The 19,017-nt window shown below is 49.3% G+C and overlaps 1 protein-coding gene across 1 annotated transcript in view; it reads left to right on the top strand.

The window, feature by feature from the left end:
• Positions 1–19,017, top strand: part of LOC123762810 (uncharacterized) — a 367,859-nt gene that overhangs the window by 301,651 nt on the left and 47,191 nt on the right. Inside the window, exon 17 of the mRNA XM_069332301.1 lies at positions 10,325–10,563. Within this exon, the coding sequence (XP_069188402.1) occupies positions 10,325–10,563 (239 nt within the window). The remainder of the gene's footprint in view (positions 1–10,324; positions 10,564–19,017) is intronic.

Below are 19,017 nucleotides of genomic sequence, written 5' to 3'. Positions count from 1 at the left end.
GCGCCTAGGGCTGCCTTTCCTAGGTGCCCTGTAAGTACTGCCCTTGGGGCTTGGGGCCACCTTCCACAGGCTCCTCGGAGTCTGCCTCTGCTGGTCCGTTTTACCTTTCGATTTTTCGGCCTCCTGTTGGGCTCTTGGGTGTTCTGTTCTCCCTTGTTACCGGCAGGTAAGAGGCAGTTTGCACTGGTAGGGGCGCAGGGTGCTGCACAGCTTGTATTCCCGACATAGCGGCCGGCTCTGTTCCTTGGGGTTCGCTGTCCTCTTGCAGGGTTTTGTTCTTCTTTTTGTTTTTGCCTGGTGGGGGGTTCTGTCATTTTATTCCGTTTGTTTTTGCCTTTCCACTGTTCTCATCGGTGGCGCCCCCTGCTAGGTCCCCGTGAGTGTACACATCCCTGGGGTACAGCTATAGAAGTTCGCTTGGTAGTTTTGGGTGCTGGTTAGCAGCACCCTGCCTGGGACTACCTGAGCGCGAGTCCTCTTAAAGTAAACGCTCAGGACCCTGGGAATCCCCTAGGGGGCGCGTGGGTCCGATGGATGTGACCCCAGAGTCCCCACTCGCTGTGTGCGAGTTTGAGGGTTGCTCGGTCCCCTTGTCTCAGGGTGACCCTCATTGTTTTTGCCTCTGCCACGCTGCCTGTTGGATCGGTGATACTTTCGACCCTGAGTCCTGTGAGTGTTGCTGCTTGCTTGTGACTCAATTTACCCAATCCTCAGATGATTCTCTTCGGGTACAGGTGGCGCGTGCGTTGCAGTCTAGGTTTCGTCTGTTGCAACGCGCTCGATTGGTTGCTCACCCGGATGCCCCGGGGCTGCCCCGCTTTGCTTTTCGAGACCCTGACTTGGGGGTGGGGAGTCGCTTCGATCCTGGTTCAGTCTGCACCACCTCGTCCTTCCCCTTCTGTTCATTCTGGTCCCTCCCCCCTTCTTTTGGCCCCGAAGGGTCTGAGGGTTTCAGGGTCGGAGCAGGGGTTACATGATCTCAAGACTCGGGCAGCTTCCGGGGGTGCCCCTTCTGGGGGGGGGCAGCAGAGGCATTCGAGTCTTGTCGCCCGGCCGAAGCTTCTGGGTCGGACCAGTGGGCCCCCCTTCCTCCAGCTTTTCCGGCTGCTCCGTCCTTGTGTCTTGTGGCTTGGGGAGAGGACTCGGCCTCGGGTCCTGTGGTGAAGGACCTCGAGGCTGGGCAGGGGCCGACTTGGGGGCCTTGGGCCCCGCTGGACCCCGCCTGGGTTTTTCTGCCCTCTGAGCGGGGCTTATTGTTACAAGGAGTGGGGTTTTCTTTTCCCTCCTCTGCGTACGAGTTGGATTTGGTGTCGGCCCCTCCCCGGGTTCGGTTCCGTGTTCCCCCGGGTACGTCGGTTCCGTCCTTCCAGAGGTTTTCGGCTTATCGCATCCAACCTGGTGTGGTGCAAGCGGCCTTTGCAGCTTACCTCCTGCGTGACCCGGATTATGCCTCGGAAATGGATCCGTCCGAGTTCAGGTTTGGGACTTCGTTCTCTTTCTGGCTCCGTTACGAGGTTCCGGAGTCTTCCTGGCTAGCAAACTGCCCCTTGTTTGTTCTGGATTCCTGGCATTCCTTCTGTCGTTCCCGCATGCTGGAGTGGCGGAAAGCTTCCACGGTGCTTCAGGTTTTCCTGGGGGGCGAGCTTGAGTACCTGAATGAGTGCTTGTTTACCCCTGCCCTTCCCCGCGATGTGGGCGTTATTCAGCTCCATGTGCAGCTTCTCACCCTTTTGGCGGCGCTCGTTGTGGAGGACTTGCGTGCCCGGGGCCTTTTGGCTTCGAACTTGCGGTTCTTTTCCCTCCTGGAGCTGTCCTTGGATTGGCTCGTGGAGGATGTGAGGACGCTTGGGTCCGTCCCGGGGTCCTGCACCTTGTCCTCGGCTGCGCGTTCGTCGGCTGCGCGTTCGTCGGCTGCCTTGTTGAAGCTGTTCACGCCGATTTTTCAGGATGCGGTTTCCCTGTTTTATGCTTCCCGTCTCGCGTGTCGGCAGATGGTGCTGGGTTCCTCCATGGAATCTGCTTGGGCTCTGACTCTTAGGCGTTCTTCACCTTTTTGTCCTCTTCTGTTTGAGGAGTCGGCTGTGGCGCAGTTTATTCAGACTGCGTCAGCGGCTTGTCGTCCGATGTCAGACTTGTTGGTTTTTCGGGGGTCCCAGGGTGGGTCTTCCCAGAAGGGTTGTGCCAGGGCTCGGGGTTCCTCTCGTCGTAGCAGGCCTCTGGTGTCAGGTTCGGGTTTGGCTCTTCCTGCGGACCCTCCCTCGTCTGGTCGGCGCGGTGTTCGCTCTGTGCGGGGTTCTGGGTCTTGTAAGGGTCGCTGGCCCTTTCGCGGTTTGCCCCATTCACGGGGCGATGGGGGGCGCGGCTTGCACTGTTCGCCCGCGCCTGGTCCCACGATTTGTGGGCCTTTTGGGTCGTGTCTCGCGGCCTGCGGTGGCGTTGGGTGGCCCCGTCCCCCTTGGGGGGGTCGGGGCTGGCAGGGCAGGTTTCTTCCCCTGCGCTCTGTCAAGTCGTCTTGGAGTGGGTACGCTTGGGCGTCGTCGAAACGACGTCATCCCTCAGATGGATTTCCCGTCTGTTTCCGGTTCCGAAACGGGACTGCGCGGACCTGCGGTTCATTCTGGACTTGTCCCGTCTGAACCCCTGGGTTCATTGCCCCTCCTTTCGGATGACTACGCTGTCTCAGGTTCGGCTCCTCTTGTAGCCGGGCGCTTGGATGGTGTCCCTGGACCTCCGGGACGCTTATTGGCATGTCCCGATTCATCCACAGTTCAGGGACTGGCTCGGTTTTGTTGTGGGGCGTCTGAGATACCGCTTTCGTTGTCTCCCATTCGGGTTGAACCTGGCACCTCGCGTGTTCACGCGCCTTACACGGGTTGTGGTGGCTCGTTTGCGTCTCCTAGGTGTTCGGGTGTTGGCCTACCTCGACGATTGGCTGCTTTGGGCTCCCAGCCGGTCAGCTTGCTTGCTAGCCAGGGATTTGGTTCTTTCCCAGCTCGCCGGGTTTGGGTTCTTGGTGAACTGGAGGAAGTCCCATCTGGTTCCCTCTCAGGTTCAGACTTGGCTGGGTCTCGTTTGGGACTCTCGAACCGCCTCCTTGTCTCACCCTCCGGAGTCTCTCCTGCAGCTGCGGTCCCGCCTTCGTCTGTTTCTGGAGGGCCCTCGGGTCACCCGGCGGTTGCTCGAGGGGCTGTGCGGGAGCCTGAACTTCGCGATGGTGGTCTAACCGCCTGGTCGGGTTTGGCTTCGTCGGCTGTTCTGGTTTCTTCGGGGTCCCCCCTTCCACCTCTCTCGCGATCGCAGAGTTCGACCCCCGGGGGCCGTGCGTCGGTTGCTGCATCACCGGCTTCCTCTTCGGGTTTTTCGGGGTTCAGTGCCTTGGCGCCTACCCGAGCCCTCGCTCGATGTGTACACAGATGCGTCGTCTCTCGGCTGGGGTTTTGTGGCCAGTGCTCACCAGGCCGGCCAGGGGCGTTGGGATCTGTTCTTCCGTCGAGCTCACAGCACGGTGCGGGAGTTCGCGGCAGTGTGGTTTGCTCTGGGGAGGATTCAGGTGGCCCGCGGATTGACGATTCGGCTCCATTCGGACTGCTTTCCGATGATTCATTGCCTGAAGCGCGGGGGTTCTATGCGGTCCTTGTCTCTTTGGGGTTGGTCGCTTCGGGTGACTCATCTGCTGAGTTCTCGGGGTTTGGCTCTCCTGGCGGTTCACGTACAGGGCGTGTTCAACGTCTTGGCTGATGCCCTGTCTCGCTTCGTTCCCCTCTCCACGGAGTGGACGGTCGACGACGAGTCCTTCCATTGGCTTTGCCAGACGTTCGGGTGCCCCGAGGTGGACCTCTTTGTGTCGGCGTGGTCGCGGCGTCTTCCCGTTTATGCGGCGCCCTTCCCCGATCGCGAGGCCGTCCGGGTTGACGCCTTTCGGTTAGACTGGTTGAGGTGGGGGTTTCTGTACCTCTTTCCCCCAGATCGGCTGTTGCTCCAGGTCCTGACTCGCTTAGAGACTTACCAGGGGAGAGTTGTCCTTTTGGCAACTTGGTGGCCAGCCCAGCCTTGGTTTCAGGCGCTGGTTGCTCGGTGTCCGAACCCGAGGATTTTCCCGCGGCTCCGCCTCTTTCAGCAGATCGGGCCGGTATGTCACGTGGCTGGTTCGAGCTTCTCCTCGAGTCTTCGCATATGGGTTTTTTGACTCGAGTCTATCATCATCTCTATGGTGATCAGGTGGTTTCCTTGTTGGTGTCCCACCTGAGGGCTTCTTCTCGGCAGCAGTATGAAGTTTCCTGGAGGTCCTTCTGTTTCTTTTTGCGTCTTCGTCGTGTTAGTTCCTTGTCTGTTCGGGTGGTCTTGTCCTTCCTCTCGTGGTTGTTTCAGGACCGTCATATTATGCCTAACACTGTTGCCTCATATCGTGCGGCACTGGCGGAGCCGCTTCAGCTTGCCTTCGGTATCGATGTTACATCTGCGCCGTTTCGCAAGCTGTCTCGTGCATTGTTTCACCTCCGGCCTGCTCATGCGCCGCCTGAGCCGTCCTGGTCTTTGGACAGAGTGCTCACTTTCCTTTCGTCTCCTCGTTTCGTTGTGGCCCCTTCGGTCCAGGATTGTTTTTCCAAGGCACTTGTTGGCTTTGGCCTCTGGGGGTCGGGTAGGGGAGCTTCATGCTCTCCTCCGGCGCAGGGGTTTGTGCTCTTTTGGTTGTGGTGATTGTTTTGTCCGCTTGCAGCCGTCTCCTTCTTTTCTGGCGAAGAATGAGACTACTGCGTTTCGGAGGGGTCCATGGGTGGTTGATGCTTGGTTGGTCAGGCCGGGGGTGCATCATGTTTTGTGTCCGGTTGCGGCGCTTCGCCGTTATTTGCGCGCCACGGCTTCTGTGTCCGGGGATGTGCTGTGGGTTGATCCGGTTTCCCTTCTTCCCTGTTCACGGGTTCGGGTCTCCCAGGTCGTCCACAGGGTTATTAAGTCCAGCCAGCCTGCGGTCTATCCGCGTGCCCATGACGTTCGTAAGTTTGCGGCTCTTGCTGCCGTCTTTGGGAATATATCTTGGTCTGATATTTGGCCGCGGGGATTTTGGCTGTCGAACAGGGTCCTGGCTGCTCGTTACCTTGTAAATGTCCCTGGGCCCTGTCGGGCCTGTGTTGCTTTGGGTCGGCGGTTGCAGCCAGTTGTCTTGGCTTCGAGTTGAGGAGTGAGCGACGACCGCCTCCCGGGTAAGTCCCTCTTTTTCCGTCTGTGGGTAGTTAGCTCCGGGGAGCCGACGGGCCCCCCCCCCCCCCCAGAAAACCAGCGTTGAATGTAATGAAACGCCATTTTCTGGGTGAGTCCCAGAGGCTCCCCGGCATCCCTCCCTCCCTCCGGTCGGCATTTTTTCGCGTTTTTGACATCCAGCCTCAAGAAGTGAGGTGTGGGTAGCCGGCGTGGAGGGTCTGGGGCTCCCCCTTCCCCCTCCTGGGAAGGTGGGAGCTGCGCAGACAGTGGCGCGGCGGCGTGTGACGCCACACTAGTTTACTTGTTTTCTTTTGGGGAGTTCTATCCACTAGTTCGGCTTTTGGTAGCAATTTTAACCAGAATAGGGGTTTGTTTTGAGGCGCTTACCTTTCTGGGTGCCTGTTCCGGTCGATGGCAGACATAGAATGCTTCCAACCACACGGGGGCTTCTATAGGCCATTGCTCCCCTTGCCTCTCTGAGGGGGGGGGTCCGGTTCTGGCCGTGGTCCCCGGTAGGCCTAAGAACTCCATACACATGACTGATGCCAAAGTCTGACATTAGCATATCAGCCTGGGATAGCTCCGGGGAGCCTCCGGGACTCGCCCAGAAAATGGCGTTTCATTTCATTCAACGCTGGTTTTTTGTTGTCTTCTAACTTGTGGATGTCGTCCAGAAGCATTTCGATTTCAAGGCGTTTTTGATGCTTCTTGATATGAATTGACAGTTTAGGCCAAGATTCAAGAGGTCTCGTTGGTCCTGGTTAAGATCATGAGTAGTTAGGTTTATGTAGCCGTCTTTTGGACAAAGGATCTTTAACTGTCCTCCGTTGAGGGCTGTCAGCTTTCGGAGTGTCCTCATTTCGTCATGCGTTTTGTGTGATTGTTTTAAGCTTGATAGTTCACTGTTGATGGTTTGTTTGAGTTGGCTGGGGATGTCGTACTGCGTCTATTTAATTAACTGATGTTCAACTTGCTCTGTAAGGGTTTGGAGGGCTTCCTTCTTCGTGTTGAGTTGATGCCGTATGAGATCTTGCCTATACCTATAGGTAAACTCTGCGTTGCTGACTGCTGGGTCATGTGGGTTTATATTAGTGTATACTGGCAGCAAGTTTTCTTGTATGCATGTCTCTGAATATGACAGCATATACCGTATTTACTATTTTCTCATTTAGGGCTTCTAAATCTATATATATGTGTGTGTGTGTATGTAAATCACGAAAATTAACACGTGATGAAAAATGTGAAAGTATCAGACCACGGAGGAAGAATTGAAACAGGAATTTCCTTAAGTACTTTCGTATATTAATACATCTTCAAAAGGAATGATTTTATTCCTACTAAAGATGTATTAATATACGAAAGTACTTAAGGAAATTTCTGTTTCAATTCTTCCTCCGTGGTCTGACACTGTCATATATATAAATATATATATATATATATATTTGTGTAGGATGGATGAGAGAGTAGATGAGGATAGATGAAAGAGTAATAGAGCGTCACCAGGGCAGGGCGAGGTACATAATATCTGATCTTAGAAAGAATGCCAACAGTTTTAGAAACTTTTTTTGCTATATTTAGGATGTGTCCCTGGAAATTCAGCTTGTTATCGATGAGGACACCAAGGAATTTACCATCAACTTTACTACTGATTTGTATACTGTTTATTCTTAGATTAATTTCATTTGAGGATTTATTACCAAACAAAATATTGAAAGTTTTGTCAATGTTAAGGGTGAGTTTGTTAGCAGTTAGCCAAAGATGGACTTTATTTAGTTCAGTATTCACAGTGACATTCAGAGCAAGAGGGTCAGGACTGAAGAAAATGAAAGTTGTGTCATCAGCAAATAAGATTGGTTTGAGGTGTTGAGAGGCATTTGGAAGGTAATTAATGTAGATGAGAAAGAGGAGAGGGCCAACTATGCTGCCCTGAGGAACACCAATGTTTATAGGTAGTGTAGGAGAAATGGAATTTTTCACAGAAACATGCTGGAGCCTGTCAGTAAGGTAGGACTGAAGGTATTGCAGGGAGTGACCTCTGACTCCATAATGATGTAATTTAAGAAGGTTTTGGTGGCTGACAGTGTCAAAAGCCTTACGCAGGTCCACAAATAACCCAACAGGGAACTCATTTTTATCAAGAGCTGCATGTATCAAGTTAATCATACTAATAAGTGCATCGTTAGTGCTTTTTTTGGGTCTGAAGTCATATTGACAAGAGCTTAGTATATTGTGTTTGGCTAGATAAGAGTAAAGCTGCTTGTAGATTAGTTTTTCAAATATTTTTGACAAGTTTGGCAGAATTGATATAGATCTGAAGTTGTTAACATCAGTGAGATCACCACATTTATGGACTGGGGTTACTCTCGCTTTTTTTTAGAATATCTGGAAAAGTTTGGAGTACAAGTGACTTCTTGTAGAGCAATGCAATGGCAGGAGCTAAAGATCTGGAGGCTTTTTTGTAGATTAGAGTTGGTATTTCTACAAGGGCACTAGACTTGGTCTTAAGGGAAAGGATTACTTCATTTACATCAGTTGAATTAGCGGGCGTTAGGTACAGAGACTGTGGATAGTTACCTGTAAGAGTCCTGAACATTAGTACTGGAAGATGGAATATCATATGCAAGGGATGACCCAATGGATGAGAAGAACCTATTGTAGATTTGTGACAAGATTTAGTTCAGGATCAATATCAGCTTGTATGTAGTTGCAATGGGGTCAGGATACAATAAGACAAGCAATTACAGAACAGTTAAATTTGAAAAATTAACTCTCCAAAGTTCATTTTCACACTTTTTTTTGGTCTGATGCCTAGGGATGCATATTTTGCAAGGGTAATCCTTTCATTTTCAAAGACTAATTTACAATGTCATTGTTGATGTTTTAGATTTAGCTACTTAGAACGAAAAGTCCATGTAGCACGGGTTATAGTGAGCCTGTAATTGAGTTCAGTTATTCGCAATAACCTTAATTGTTACTGTGATATTTGGATCAATGTTTTATATGGAGGTGGTGTTTCCTCCTTTTTCCCCTGTTTCTTTTTCACTTCTGTTTTAGTGCTCTGGTTTAATCTTGTTTTAATAAAATTATCTTGGTGGCAGAAGTAGATGCACAGTGGTCACTAGTGTGTCCCATTCTTCAATTGCTTTTCTAACCATTGTAGTCGCTGTGGAACTTGCATCTAATGCAGCTGCTGTCGTTGGAGTAATGTTGAGTTTGATGCACAGAGCTTCAGTTGCTTCACATTCCAGTAAGTAATGCAATAGTGGTGCCTTTGCACCTGTTCCACAGATATGACACTCTTTAACTATTGGGTTTATTACCTCCCAGCAGCACTTGTAACCAAGTTTGAGTCATTGGAATCAGTCAGGTTTCAGTCAAGGAATCGACCTTGAGTAGCGGTGTGATTCCTTCCCGAGTTTCGGACAAGTAACTCAGTATGGCTACTGAAATGAATATCTTTTTGCCAGGCTTGAAAGAAGAGTACCCAGTGGCATGTTCGTACCACACCGCAGTGGATCTTCCTTCCGTTACTTTGGCAATTTTTTATAATTGGGAGTATTTTCTTCTTCATTTGCTCCTTAATCTGTGAACAACTTGGAGGTAATTTAACCTGTACAACAGGTATTTACAATGGTTGATTGATTGATAAAGATTAAGCCACCCTAAAGATGGCACAGGCATGAATAACTCGTAAGTGGAGGCTCTTTTGAGTTATTACCAGTATCAATAACTGATACAAGGGATCTGTGGATGGATGGGGCTCTTCATGGTGGATTGCAGCCGTGGAGGGCTCGCTGTACCAGTTATGGAATTGGTGGGTTAGTGTAGACCTCTAGGCCTTCTGTTTTTTCTTTAGCCGAGACCTGCTGCGAGTTGATATGGCCGTGCTGTTGTCGGAGTTTGGTGAGGTGGCCTCTATGAGGAGGTCTTGTACCGAGTAGGTGTCGTATTTGTGCTGCAGCAGTGGAGCTTCTACTAAGATTTCCTCGTCTAGAGTCCATAACAACTGTAGTTGGTGGTATTGTCTTTCGTCTCGCAGTCTGAGGTAGGCTCAGGTGTCGTGGATTAGTGGTAGAAACTATTTCAAGAGCGTTGGTGGTGCTGCTAGTATTTGTAGACAGCACGTCTGCTAGTGTATCTGCCAAGATGAGATTATGTTGGGAGCTGGAGTGGAGGGTGCTGCTGTTTGTGTAGTCTGGGTCTTTGGTGGAGCTGCGGTCTGAGTTGAGATTGACCTTGTGGTCAATCTCGTGGAAGTCCCCTGTGTAGTAAGGGAAGTAGTGAGACTTGCGCCAGGGTTAATTGAAATTGATCAATAAACAAAAAATAGTTTTATTCCATACTTTCTTACTGAATGTGACTAGTTTATTGTGCACCCCATTCTCAATCTGTGAGCTGCAGCTCAAAAATGGATTAAAGGGAACGAAAGGTCTTAATCAGATGAAATATTTATTAACAATATTTTATTATACTTTAGGATTTTTTGTTAATGATACCAGTTTTTAATATCGGTTTTCACAAGATAATAGAGGTGTTGTTTATGGTTTAGATCGTGACCTATACATTCAACATTCATGTCATTTGCCTACTAGAAGTGAAACATAGATACAGAGCAAATATTTCAGATATTTTATTATTTATAATAAATGACTTTCCATTTCATGAAACTTTAGTTTTATCTGTAAGTTACTGAAAGCATTACAATGTAAAATTGAATGCTAAGTGTCGGTACACCCTGATTATCGAATGGCAACTGCTGCATATATTGATTGATTGATGAAGATTAAGCCACCCAAGAGGTGGTACGGGCATAAATAGCCCGTAATGTTACATATAGGAAAGGAAGGTTACATAATGAAGCCATTATGTAAGCAGAGAAGTGAGGTGGGAGGAGGTAAAAAAGTTAAACAGACAAAACGGAGCTAAAGTCAACTCCCTAGATGACATGAGGACCTAAACATAGTAGAGAAGGGATTGAGAATAAACACAAAAGTTGCGACTTGACTGGGCGAGACACCATCGCTGTCTTTCCTTGTTATACATGTAGGTTGGATTATTTATTTACAGCCAGGTTATAGTACTTTATTCTCTACTCACGTGTTGTAGTATGTTTTCAAATCCACAGAAGCAGGACATCTCTTAGAGCCAAGGACGACCATGTAAGCATCATCCAAGACAAAGTTGTGTACAGCACTGGCCAAACATCTTACCAAGATCACTCGCGTCAGGCGCTGCTGGGCTCCCGAGCCTCTCCACCCCACACACAAGCCACCATCACCCAGCCAGCGGCATGGTTCTGCAGCAGAACCTCGCCTAGCACTTACAACTGTCACCTCGCTTCAGACATGACTACCCTCACCCTTGGTAAGTCTTATATTTAAATGTCAAGGTTTTCAGTAGTTGGGAACAGGTGTGTAGTGCTTCTGAAATTAATTACAATGACAGCTAGACCTGTTGAGAGGTGAGCATCATTCAATTTATCCTTGAATGATGCTCAGCTCTCACTAGAATTCAAGGTTATGTAGCCAACCCGTCCTCTTAAAAATAACGTCACTTTCCGCTCGTATGCGCGCTATGGTCAAATTTGGATGTAATTTGAAATGAAATCGACTCACAAAAGTGATGTACTGGTTCATTTTCTGTTTGAGTTGTCCAGCTTACTCGGCAAGCTTAGAAGACTGTTACGAACCCGGATCCAGCGTCCTAGCCTGGAGCAGTGACAAACACGCCATCTGTGGGTCAGCTCCCGAAACCCCCGCCAAACGAACGACGACACCTAGTGAGGACAGCGTGTACTGGCCTCGAGGACCAGTTTCCAGTCTGGTTCAGCGCTCAACACCGCCGCTGCTGACCTCTGGTGAGGTGGTGCTCAGACTACAACGCCATCTATGGAGTGGATATGTCGGGCGTTTGTATCTGAGCCTGTGAGTGTGGTGTATTAGTGTCCCGGTTATTAATGACGTGTCTGCTTACAGAACCGACCTGGGACCACTGTGTTGAAGGTGGAGTCAGTCTACCCGAGGCAGCCAGTCTCCATACAGTGAAGTTTGCTGCAGCTGTCGTGACGTCGTCCCCCCGGAAGAACACTGTGGTGTGTTAAGCCTGCCAGTGGAGTGGCAGTGGAAGGATTTACCCGGGACCGACGGTTGGAGACGATAATCCACTGGGGTATTGAGGACAGGAGGGTGATTGGTGATATCACACGAGACTCCTGTCTAGGGCGTACCCCTTATATCGTTCGTGGAGTGGCCGTACCAGCCTTGGTGGCTCAGTACCTGCCAGCAGACCTGCTGGACGTGTGGTTGACGGCCTCCACGACGGTGCCCCCAGTGGACCTGTGTTGTGGCTGACCTGTGGCCAGGGTAGGCTCGGCGTTCTCCGAGGACACGTCTTGAGGCCACGAAGAAAGCACCGCGGACTCAGCACCTAGCTTCGAGGATCCATAGTCTCCAGCAGAAGACTACAGTGTTGATCCCCTTTGTAAAGTGTTAATACCCCTCCCCCTTGTGTACGTTTTACTTTTATATATTTAAATGGTGATGGTTATATTATATTATATTATATTAAGTTCTTACCTTTCTTTCCCTACTCCCTTTAAGTTACTTGCGTCACGGATCGCATCCCTTGATAGCCTCTACTGGCTTGGGGCCGGATATATATCTTCCTCTAACTACATCAGAGTAAGAACCCCGTTGCGTCCCGAGAGGGCCGTAACATAATTGGCATCCCCAGCGGGATCCGTCCCCTTGTTAAGTATGTTTGACAGGGGTGGTGAAGTGGCGTAATCCCTGTATATAATTCCCCCTGTGTGTGACGATTATGACGTTATACGTCCTGTGCGGTGCTCAGTGATTCAGTGCAATATTGTAGAGCGAAGTGTTCGCTGCGATTCGGTGCAATATTGAGTAGTGCGGTGCTCAGTGATTCAGTGCAATATTGTAGAGCGAAGTGTTCGCTTGGACTCGGTGTAATATTGGGTAGTGCGGTGCCCGAAGTGATTACGTGCAATATTGGCAAGTGCAGTGTTTGGTGCGATAAAGTGCAATATTGACGTAGAACAGTGCTCGGTGCGTTAAGTGCTAACGTGTAAGCAGTGTGTTAAGTGCAAAGTGTTCCATCTGTGACAATGGCAGACAAAGCTACCATCGATGATCTGGACGATGTTCAGGCTTTTCTGAACAGAGTGGACTGTCTTGCCAGATTAAAGTATCTGAGCAAACCGGAACTTGTACTAGTGAGCGCCTACCTGGAGATCAAGATCTGTGCCAGTGATTCCCGTGTGGAGATTTTGTCCAAGGTTCACCGGCACCTGAAGGCAGAAGAGAAACAGGAAGGCGAGACTCCTAGTACAAGGGAAGGTGAGGAGATAGCTTCCACGGAAAAGGAAGATAAGGGCAGCGACGTTGACAGTGATGCAGGTGAGCTTAATATCAGCTTCCTAACTGTCAAGATGCGTGCCTTGGAAATTAATCGAGAAATTGAATGGAAGAAATTAGAAATGGAACGAGAGAGACAAGATAAAGAAATGGAGATGAAAGAAAAAGAATTGGCGATGAGGCGTTTAGAATTAGAAAGAGAAGAAAGAAGAGAAGAACGAGAAAGAGAAGAAAAAGAAAGACAGAGACAACATGAACTAGAAGTATTACGACTAGGCGCTGGACAGAGACAAACTGGAGTAAGCGGTTTCGATCCGGTAAGGAATATCAAAATGGTCCCCAAATTCAACGAGAGAGAAGTTTCGAAGTTCTTCGCAGCCTTCGAGAAAGTCGCTGCCTCTTTGGAGTGGCCAAGGGAGAATTGGGCCATCATGATACAGTCAGTCTTGACTGGGAAGGCCCAAATCGCCTACTCTACGTTATCCCTTGACGACTCCGGCGATTACGATATGGTGAAGAAAGTGGTGCTCAAGGTGTACCAATTGGTACCTGAGGCATATAGGCAAAAGTTCAGAAACCTGAAGAAGACCTCAGAGCACACTTTCACCGAATTCGCCACCATCAAGGAGCGACTTTTTCAAGAATGGTGTGCCTCTCGGAAAGTGGAGACCAGGGAAGACCTCGAGCAGCTGATTTTACTCGAGGACTTCAAGGATTGTTTATCTGGAGACCTCAAGACGTACTTAGAGGAACAGCAGGTAGAGACCTTGAGTGCAGCAGCCACCATGGCTGAAGAGTACATCCTGACTCATAGGCCGTCTGCTAAGTACGTCCCAAGGAATTACCAGCGCCGGTTCGACAGACCTCATGATGAAGAAGAAAGACCCATCCCACAAAGTGCTAAGAAGACGCCCCCAAGTAGCCCTCGAAGAACAAGTCCTAGCAGTCCGAAACACCGTAGTCCGAGGAGGAACATGGTGTGCTGGACTTGTGGGCAGAAGGGGCACATAGCTGCTAGGTGCCGAGGCAGAAGAGGTGGCAGCGCACGAAGGGAGGTGATGTTGATGAGCTGTGTTACACCACCAGTAGGAAACCAGTCGACGACGACGCAGGAAGGACCAAGTTTGTTGGCCCCTCACACTTCCACCGGGTATGTAACGAGTGATCATACTGGTACATCAATTGTAGTGCTCAGAGATAGTGGAGCAGCCCAGTCCCTGATCGTGAAGAGCTCGTTACCCGAGGGAGTAAGTGTGGATGGGAGACCAGAGGTTATCCTGGTTGGGTTTCCAAGGACGCAGTACATCGCCCCCTTAGTGCCAGTACATCTCGACTCGCCTTATTTCAGCGGCACATGTGCGTTGGCAGTAGTCGATACCCTCCCTGTGGCTGGGATTGACGTGGTACTAGCCAACGACTTGGTGACAGATTGGAGCATCAATCTTCCCAAGGTTGCGGACGAGTCTACCGGAACAGCAAAGTCTGAGGTGTCTACAGGCAATGGTAATGTCCAGGTAAAGACAGACCCGGATGTAAACATATTTAATTTGTCCTCTCACCCGCAGATCGACGATATTCTAGCAGTGTCTCCTGATTCTCTCGACGAGGAACATGAAGTTAAGAAGGCAGAGGTACCTGAGCAAGAAGAGAGGCCTTGTGTGCGGGCACCCACGGATACCAACGAGTCTGGAGCGAAGGCGGATGTGTGCTTGCGGTATGGCAAGTTACAGCATGTAGTGAACCAGCCAGAGATTCCCCAGACGTCAGAGGTAGGTGCGGTGTGTTCAAAAGGTCTAGTGCCCTCTTCGGTCCAAGCCAGGCGTGTGGATGTGGCCGGCTATGGACATGACTGGCTCGGGAAGCTTATCCCTCAATTGGCCTCATGTTTCTTAGCGATACTTTGTTTGATTCTCGTATGTGTTCTCGTTTGTGCTCGCAGTGAGGACCGGTGGACGACCCGACGAATGATGGCTCCCATGAACATCGCGAAGAGGTCCCAGGGATTGGAGAGTTGTACTGCAAGTGTTGCAGTTGAAGAAGGGACCTGGGAGGTAATAGATGATACAGGAGGTACGATATGTGATAATGTGAGTGACTGTTTCCGACAGGTTGACACCCCCCGCGTGACTGCTGAGCCTCAACACAGCGTTATACGGAACATGGGTCGACCTGACGGGGGCAGAGCGAATGCCATCTTCGGTGAGCAAGCAGCCCTGTTGGAACTAGGTGTGGGCCTAGTAGAAGAGTGTATAGTAAGTACTGACTTGCCCATTGTCGCTATCACTCTGAATTATCAGACCCCTGTATTCCAGGTTCCTGTCTCCCTGAAGGACCATCGGACTGGCACCAGAAATGCCGTCTGTGGTCAGCCATCATCGGTGCCACGACATAGAGAAGTGTCGAGTCACCCCAGATCGTGTCAAAACCAATCCGTACTAGAGAGGTGTGAGATGATGCCCCTATTTGCCATCGCAGAGGAGGTGTGGAAGATTACGTCAGGCAGGTCATCGCCTGCCATTTTCAAGCTCCCTTTGTGCCAGGGTTTCTCAGTAGAAAAGTTCTGTGGACAAGACAGCCTCATCTCTCCAGTTCATAGTATAAGTAAGTCCATTTGGAGTTGTGTCGCCCTACTAATTTGGTTTGTGTTTTTTATAGAACCCCAAACCAAATTCTTTTTGGTGGGGAGGTGTTACGAACCCGGATCCAGCGTCCTAGCCTGGAGCAGTGACAAACACGCCATCTGTGGGTCAGCTCCCGAAACCCCCGCCAAACGAACGACGACACCTAGTGAGGACAGCGTGTACTGGCCTCGAGGACCAGTTTCCAGTCTGGTTCAGCGCTCAACACCGCCGCTGCTGACCTCTGGTGAGGTGGTGCTCAGACTACAACGCCATCTATGGAGTGGATATGTCGGGCGTTTGTATCTGAGCCTGTGAGTGTGGTGTATTAGTGTCCCGGTTATTAATGACGTGTCTGCTTACAGAACCGACCTGGGACCACTGTGTTGAAGGTGGAGTCAGTCTACCCGAGGCAGCCAGTCTCCATACAGTGAAGTTTGCTGCAGCTGTCGTGACGTCGTCCCCCCGGAAGAACACTGTGGTGTGTTAAGCCTGCCAGTGGAGTGGCAGTGGAAGGATTTACCCGGGACCGACGGTTGGAGACGATAATCCACTGGGGTATTGAGGACAGGAGGGTGATTGGTGATATCACACGAGACTCCTGTCTAGGGCGTACCCCTTATATCGTTCGTGGAGTGGCCGTACCAGCCTTGGTGGCTCAGTACCTGCCAGCAGACCTGCTGGACGTGTGGTTGACGGCCTCCACGACGGTGCCCCCAGTGGACCTGTGTTGTGGCTGACCTGTGGCCAGGGTAGGCTCGGCGTTCTCCGAGGACACGTCTTGAGGCCACGAAGAAAGCACCGCGGACTCAGCACCTAGCTTCGAGGATCCATAGTCTCCAGCAGAAGACTACAGTGTTGATCCCCTTTGTAAAGTGTTAATACCCCTCCCCCTTGTGTACGTTTTACTTTTATATATTTAAATGGTGATGGTTATATTATATTATATTATATTAAGTTCTTACCTTTCTTTCCCTACTCCCTTTAAGTTACTTGCGTCACGGATCGCATCCCTTGATAGCCTCTACTGGCTTGGGGCCGGATATATATCTTCCTCTAACTACATTAGAGTAAGAACCCCGTTGCGTCCCGAGAGGGCCGTAACAAAGACGAAACTTTTCATTAACGTTTTTCATACCGTTTTGAAACTTTATGAGAATTTCCTGCCCACCTAACCTATCAGAGGACCCTTAACTTACTGTTGTTGAAAAAAAAAAATCCCAAATATATTTTCAATTTTTTTTCATTTTCAAATTACGTCCATATTTGGCCATATGGGTAAACGGCCAAAAGCGATGTTCTTTTTAAGAGGACAGGTTGATGTAGCTGCGAAATAAATATCATCAAATATTACCAATACTTAACTTAATAAGTGATAACATTTAAGTGATAAGTGAAAGTGATAACTTTATTAATGAGGTTAAATATTATTTGAGATTTATTTGTCTTATAGTCCCAAGTTTAGGGAATTGTTTAATTTTGAAATTTAAAAAATAAATACTTAACTGCATCTATTCTAGTCTGCACCATTATTATAATCATATAGTGCCAACCCGTAGGTGTATATTAAAAAAATTGAATTACGTTATGCTTGTTCTAAATGCTGAACAATCTAGCCATTTATTATTAATATTTTGTACAGACCTATAATAGGTGGGACATAATAGCAAGAGTTGTGCTGAACACTATACAGTGTTCATTATATAAATAAGATTTACATCTAAATCATTATTGTTGCTATTATAGTATATTTATGTAATACATTTTGTCTCCTAACTCCCCTTGCCACTTCGGGGGGTATATGGTTTTTATATAGCTTCAGGGCAACAATCCCCCCATCCACTGGGCATGGTGAGAAGGCATCCCTAAGCACATATTTCCCTAACAACACAAACTAAAATACATATAAATGGTAGATGTCAATCTCAACCTGCTAGAGTTAAGATGATAATAATAACATGTGAAATGGAAAATTATTTTGTAATTTGATTTTCTTATATGGGACACAGCACACAAAGGGAGAGGTGCACAGTATATCATTACAAAATAACTAAAGCTGAGGGCAAAACAGCAAGCTGCCTAAGCGGTAGGATTGGTGACTTGACAGCAGCATACATAGAAAACAATTCAAAGTGGAAGCTCCTAACAAGGCCCCGGAGCGGGAGGGTAGTCGTATGTGCGTATGGGGTCCCTCCGGCCACTGCTATACCCACTCGTAGGCTCTGGCCAGGTGATGCATCCTCCTGTGAGGAACCATTCGGAGAAGTGGTACTCCAGATGATGACTCTACTTAGTTGGCTGCCAGTTATCTTGGCTGCAGTTCACCTAAGCAAGACAATATTAACCCTTATACACCCATTGTTCGGTGGTCCTGGGACATAGGTGGTCTGCCCCTAGATGTGGACTTGGACCATATTCTGTAGATGGAATATGTCAGATTAGGGCTTTCACAGAGCAAATCTCAAGGTCGCTCTTGGTGAGTCCTATATCCTGAAGTTCATGCACACTCTCCTTGCATCCTCCTCCTCTCCAATTAAGGGTTATCGAAGAGGCGGATGCTGTGTGCTTACCGGTATATTCCCTCACTTTTTGAAGAATCTCTGGGGGTGTCGTATTTGTTGCAATTGCTCTGATGTGGACAGGAGAGTGGGAAGTTATCAGCAGAGACCTGGGTGTCTAATATGAAGGCCTTATCACCTTTGCAAGCGATGATGTCGGGCTTGCAGAAGGTCCCTCCATCCGGTATACGAACCTTATGTTCCACCTCGAAACCTCTCTGCCGCAGGCAGCCAGCTACAAACCAAGTGATATCATCATGACGTTTCACCCAAGCCCCCATGTGTCTTATAGCATGCCTGGAATATGTGGCCCAGAGTCCCTGGGCTCTGGCAAGCATCGCAGAGATCGGAGGCCTCGGGTCTACCCCTAGCTGCTCTAGACGGAGTGGCTACAGCGTTTGCCCCAATATGGATGACATGAGCAAAATCTCCTCTGCTTAGCAGATGGGTACCGGATGAGACCCACTTGAGGCAGGAAGGAACCTCACAAGCAGATGCAAGGCCAGTACCATCAACCATGCTATACAATTTTGCTTTCCAACTTCTAGAGCACTCAGTGGTTCCATTAGAAGGGGTTCCGGCGGCCGGAACCGGCCACTACCACCGAATCCTCCAGCACTCTACCAACGCCCTGAACCGCTTGTTCTTTTGTAGGCGGATTGATGTATCAAAGTCGGGAATTCATAGTCCACCGTCCTTTACGTCGGCATGAAAGAAGGCATTCTGGGTATCATCTTCTTCTTCTTGATAGTAGGTGCAGTATGCATGAAGGGTTTGTCCTCCTGATGACTGCACCAGTACTGATGTTGGTGGACGCGTTTATGTTGAGGATGATCGGAGCTACCAAGGTGCTTGTTGCGTTGTGTTGTTGATAGAGGAACGGTGATTAAAACAGAGGTGTGTGTTAGAGGGAGACTTGCCGCACCGTAGGGCGGTGTGTTGTGTTTATGGCGTCAGCTGATCCATGGTGCTGCGACGAGGCAGTTGTTTTCTGTGTTTAGCTGTTGGTGGCGCCAGGTATAAATGTGGCGCGGGTCAGATGTGACCCAATTTGTTGGTCGATTGGAGATATTTAGCCAGTGCTTTGACTATTTGATATTTTTCTTGTAATGAGTGGTCACCTCCTAATATATGTTCGATGGTAAAGGGTATTTTAAGTGCGATAAAGACTTGTTTGAAATTTACTCTGGCACTATGATGTCGGAAGCAGTGCAGGAGATAGTGTTCGACTGTTTCAGGCATCTGACAGTGAGTACAGAGTTCATT

This window comes from Procambarus clarkii, chromosome 27 (genome assembly GCF_040958095.1).
Source record: "Procambarus clarkii isolate CNS0578487 chromosome 27, FALCON_Pclarkii_2.0, whole genome shotgun sequence".
NCBI lineage: Eukaryota > Metazoa > Arthropoda > Malacostraca > Decapoda > Cambaridae > Procambarus > Procambarus clarkii.
This window is presented reverse-complemented; position numbering and strand designations above follow the sequence as displayed.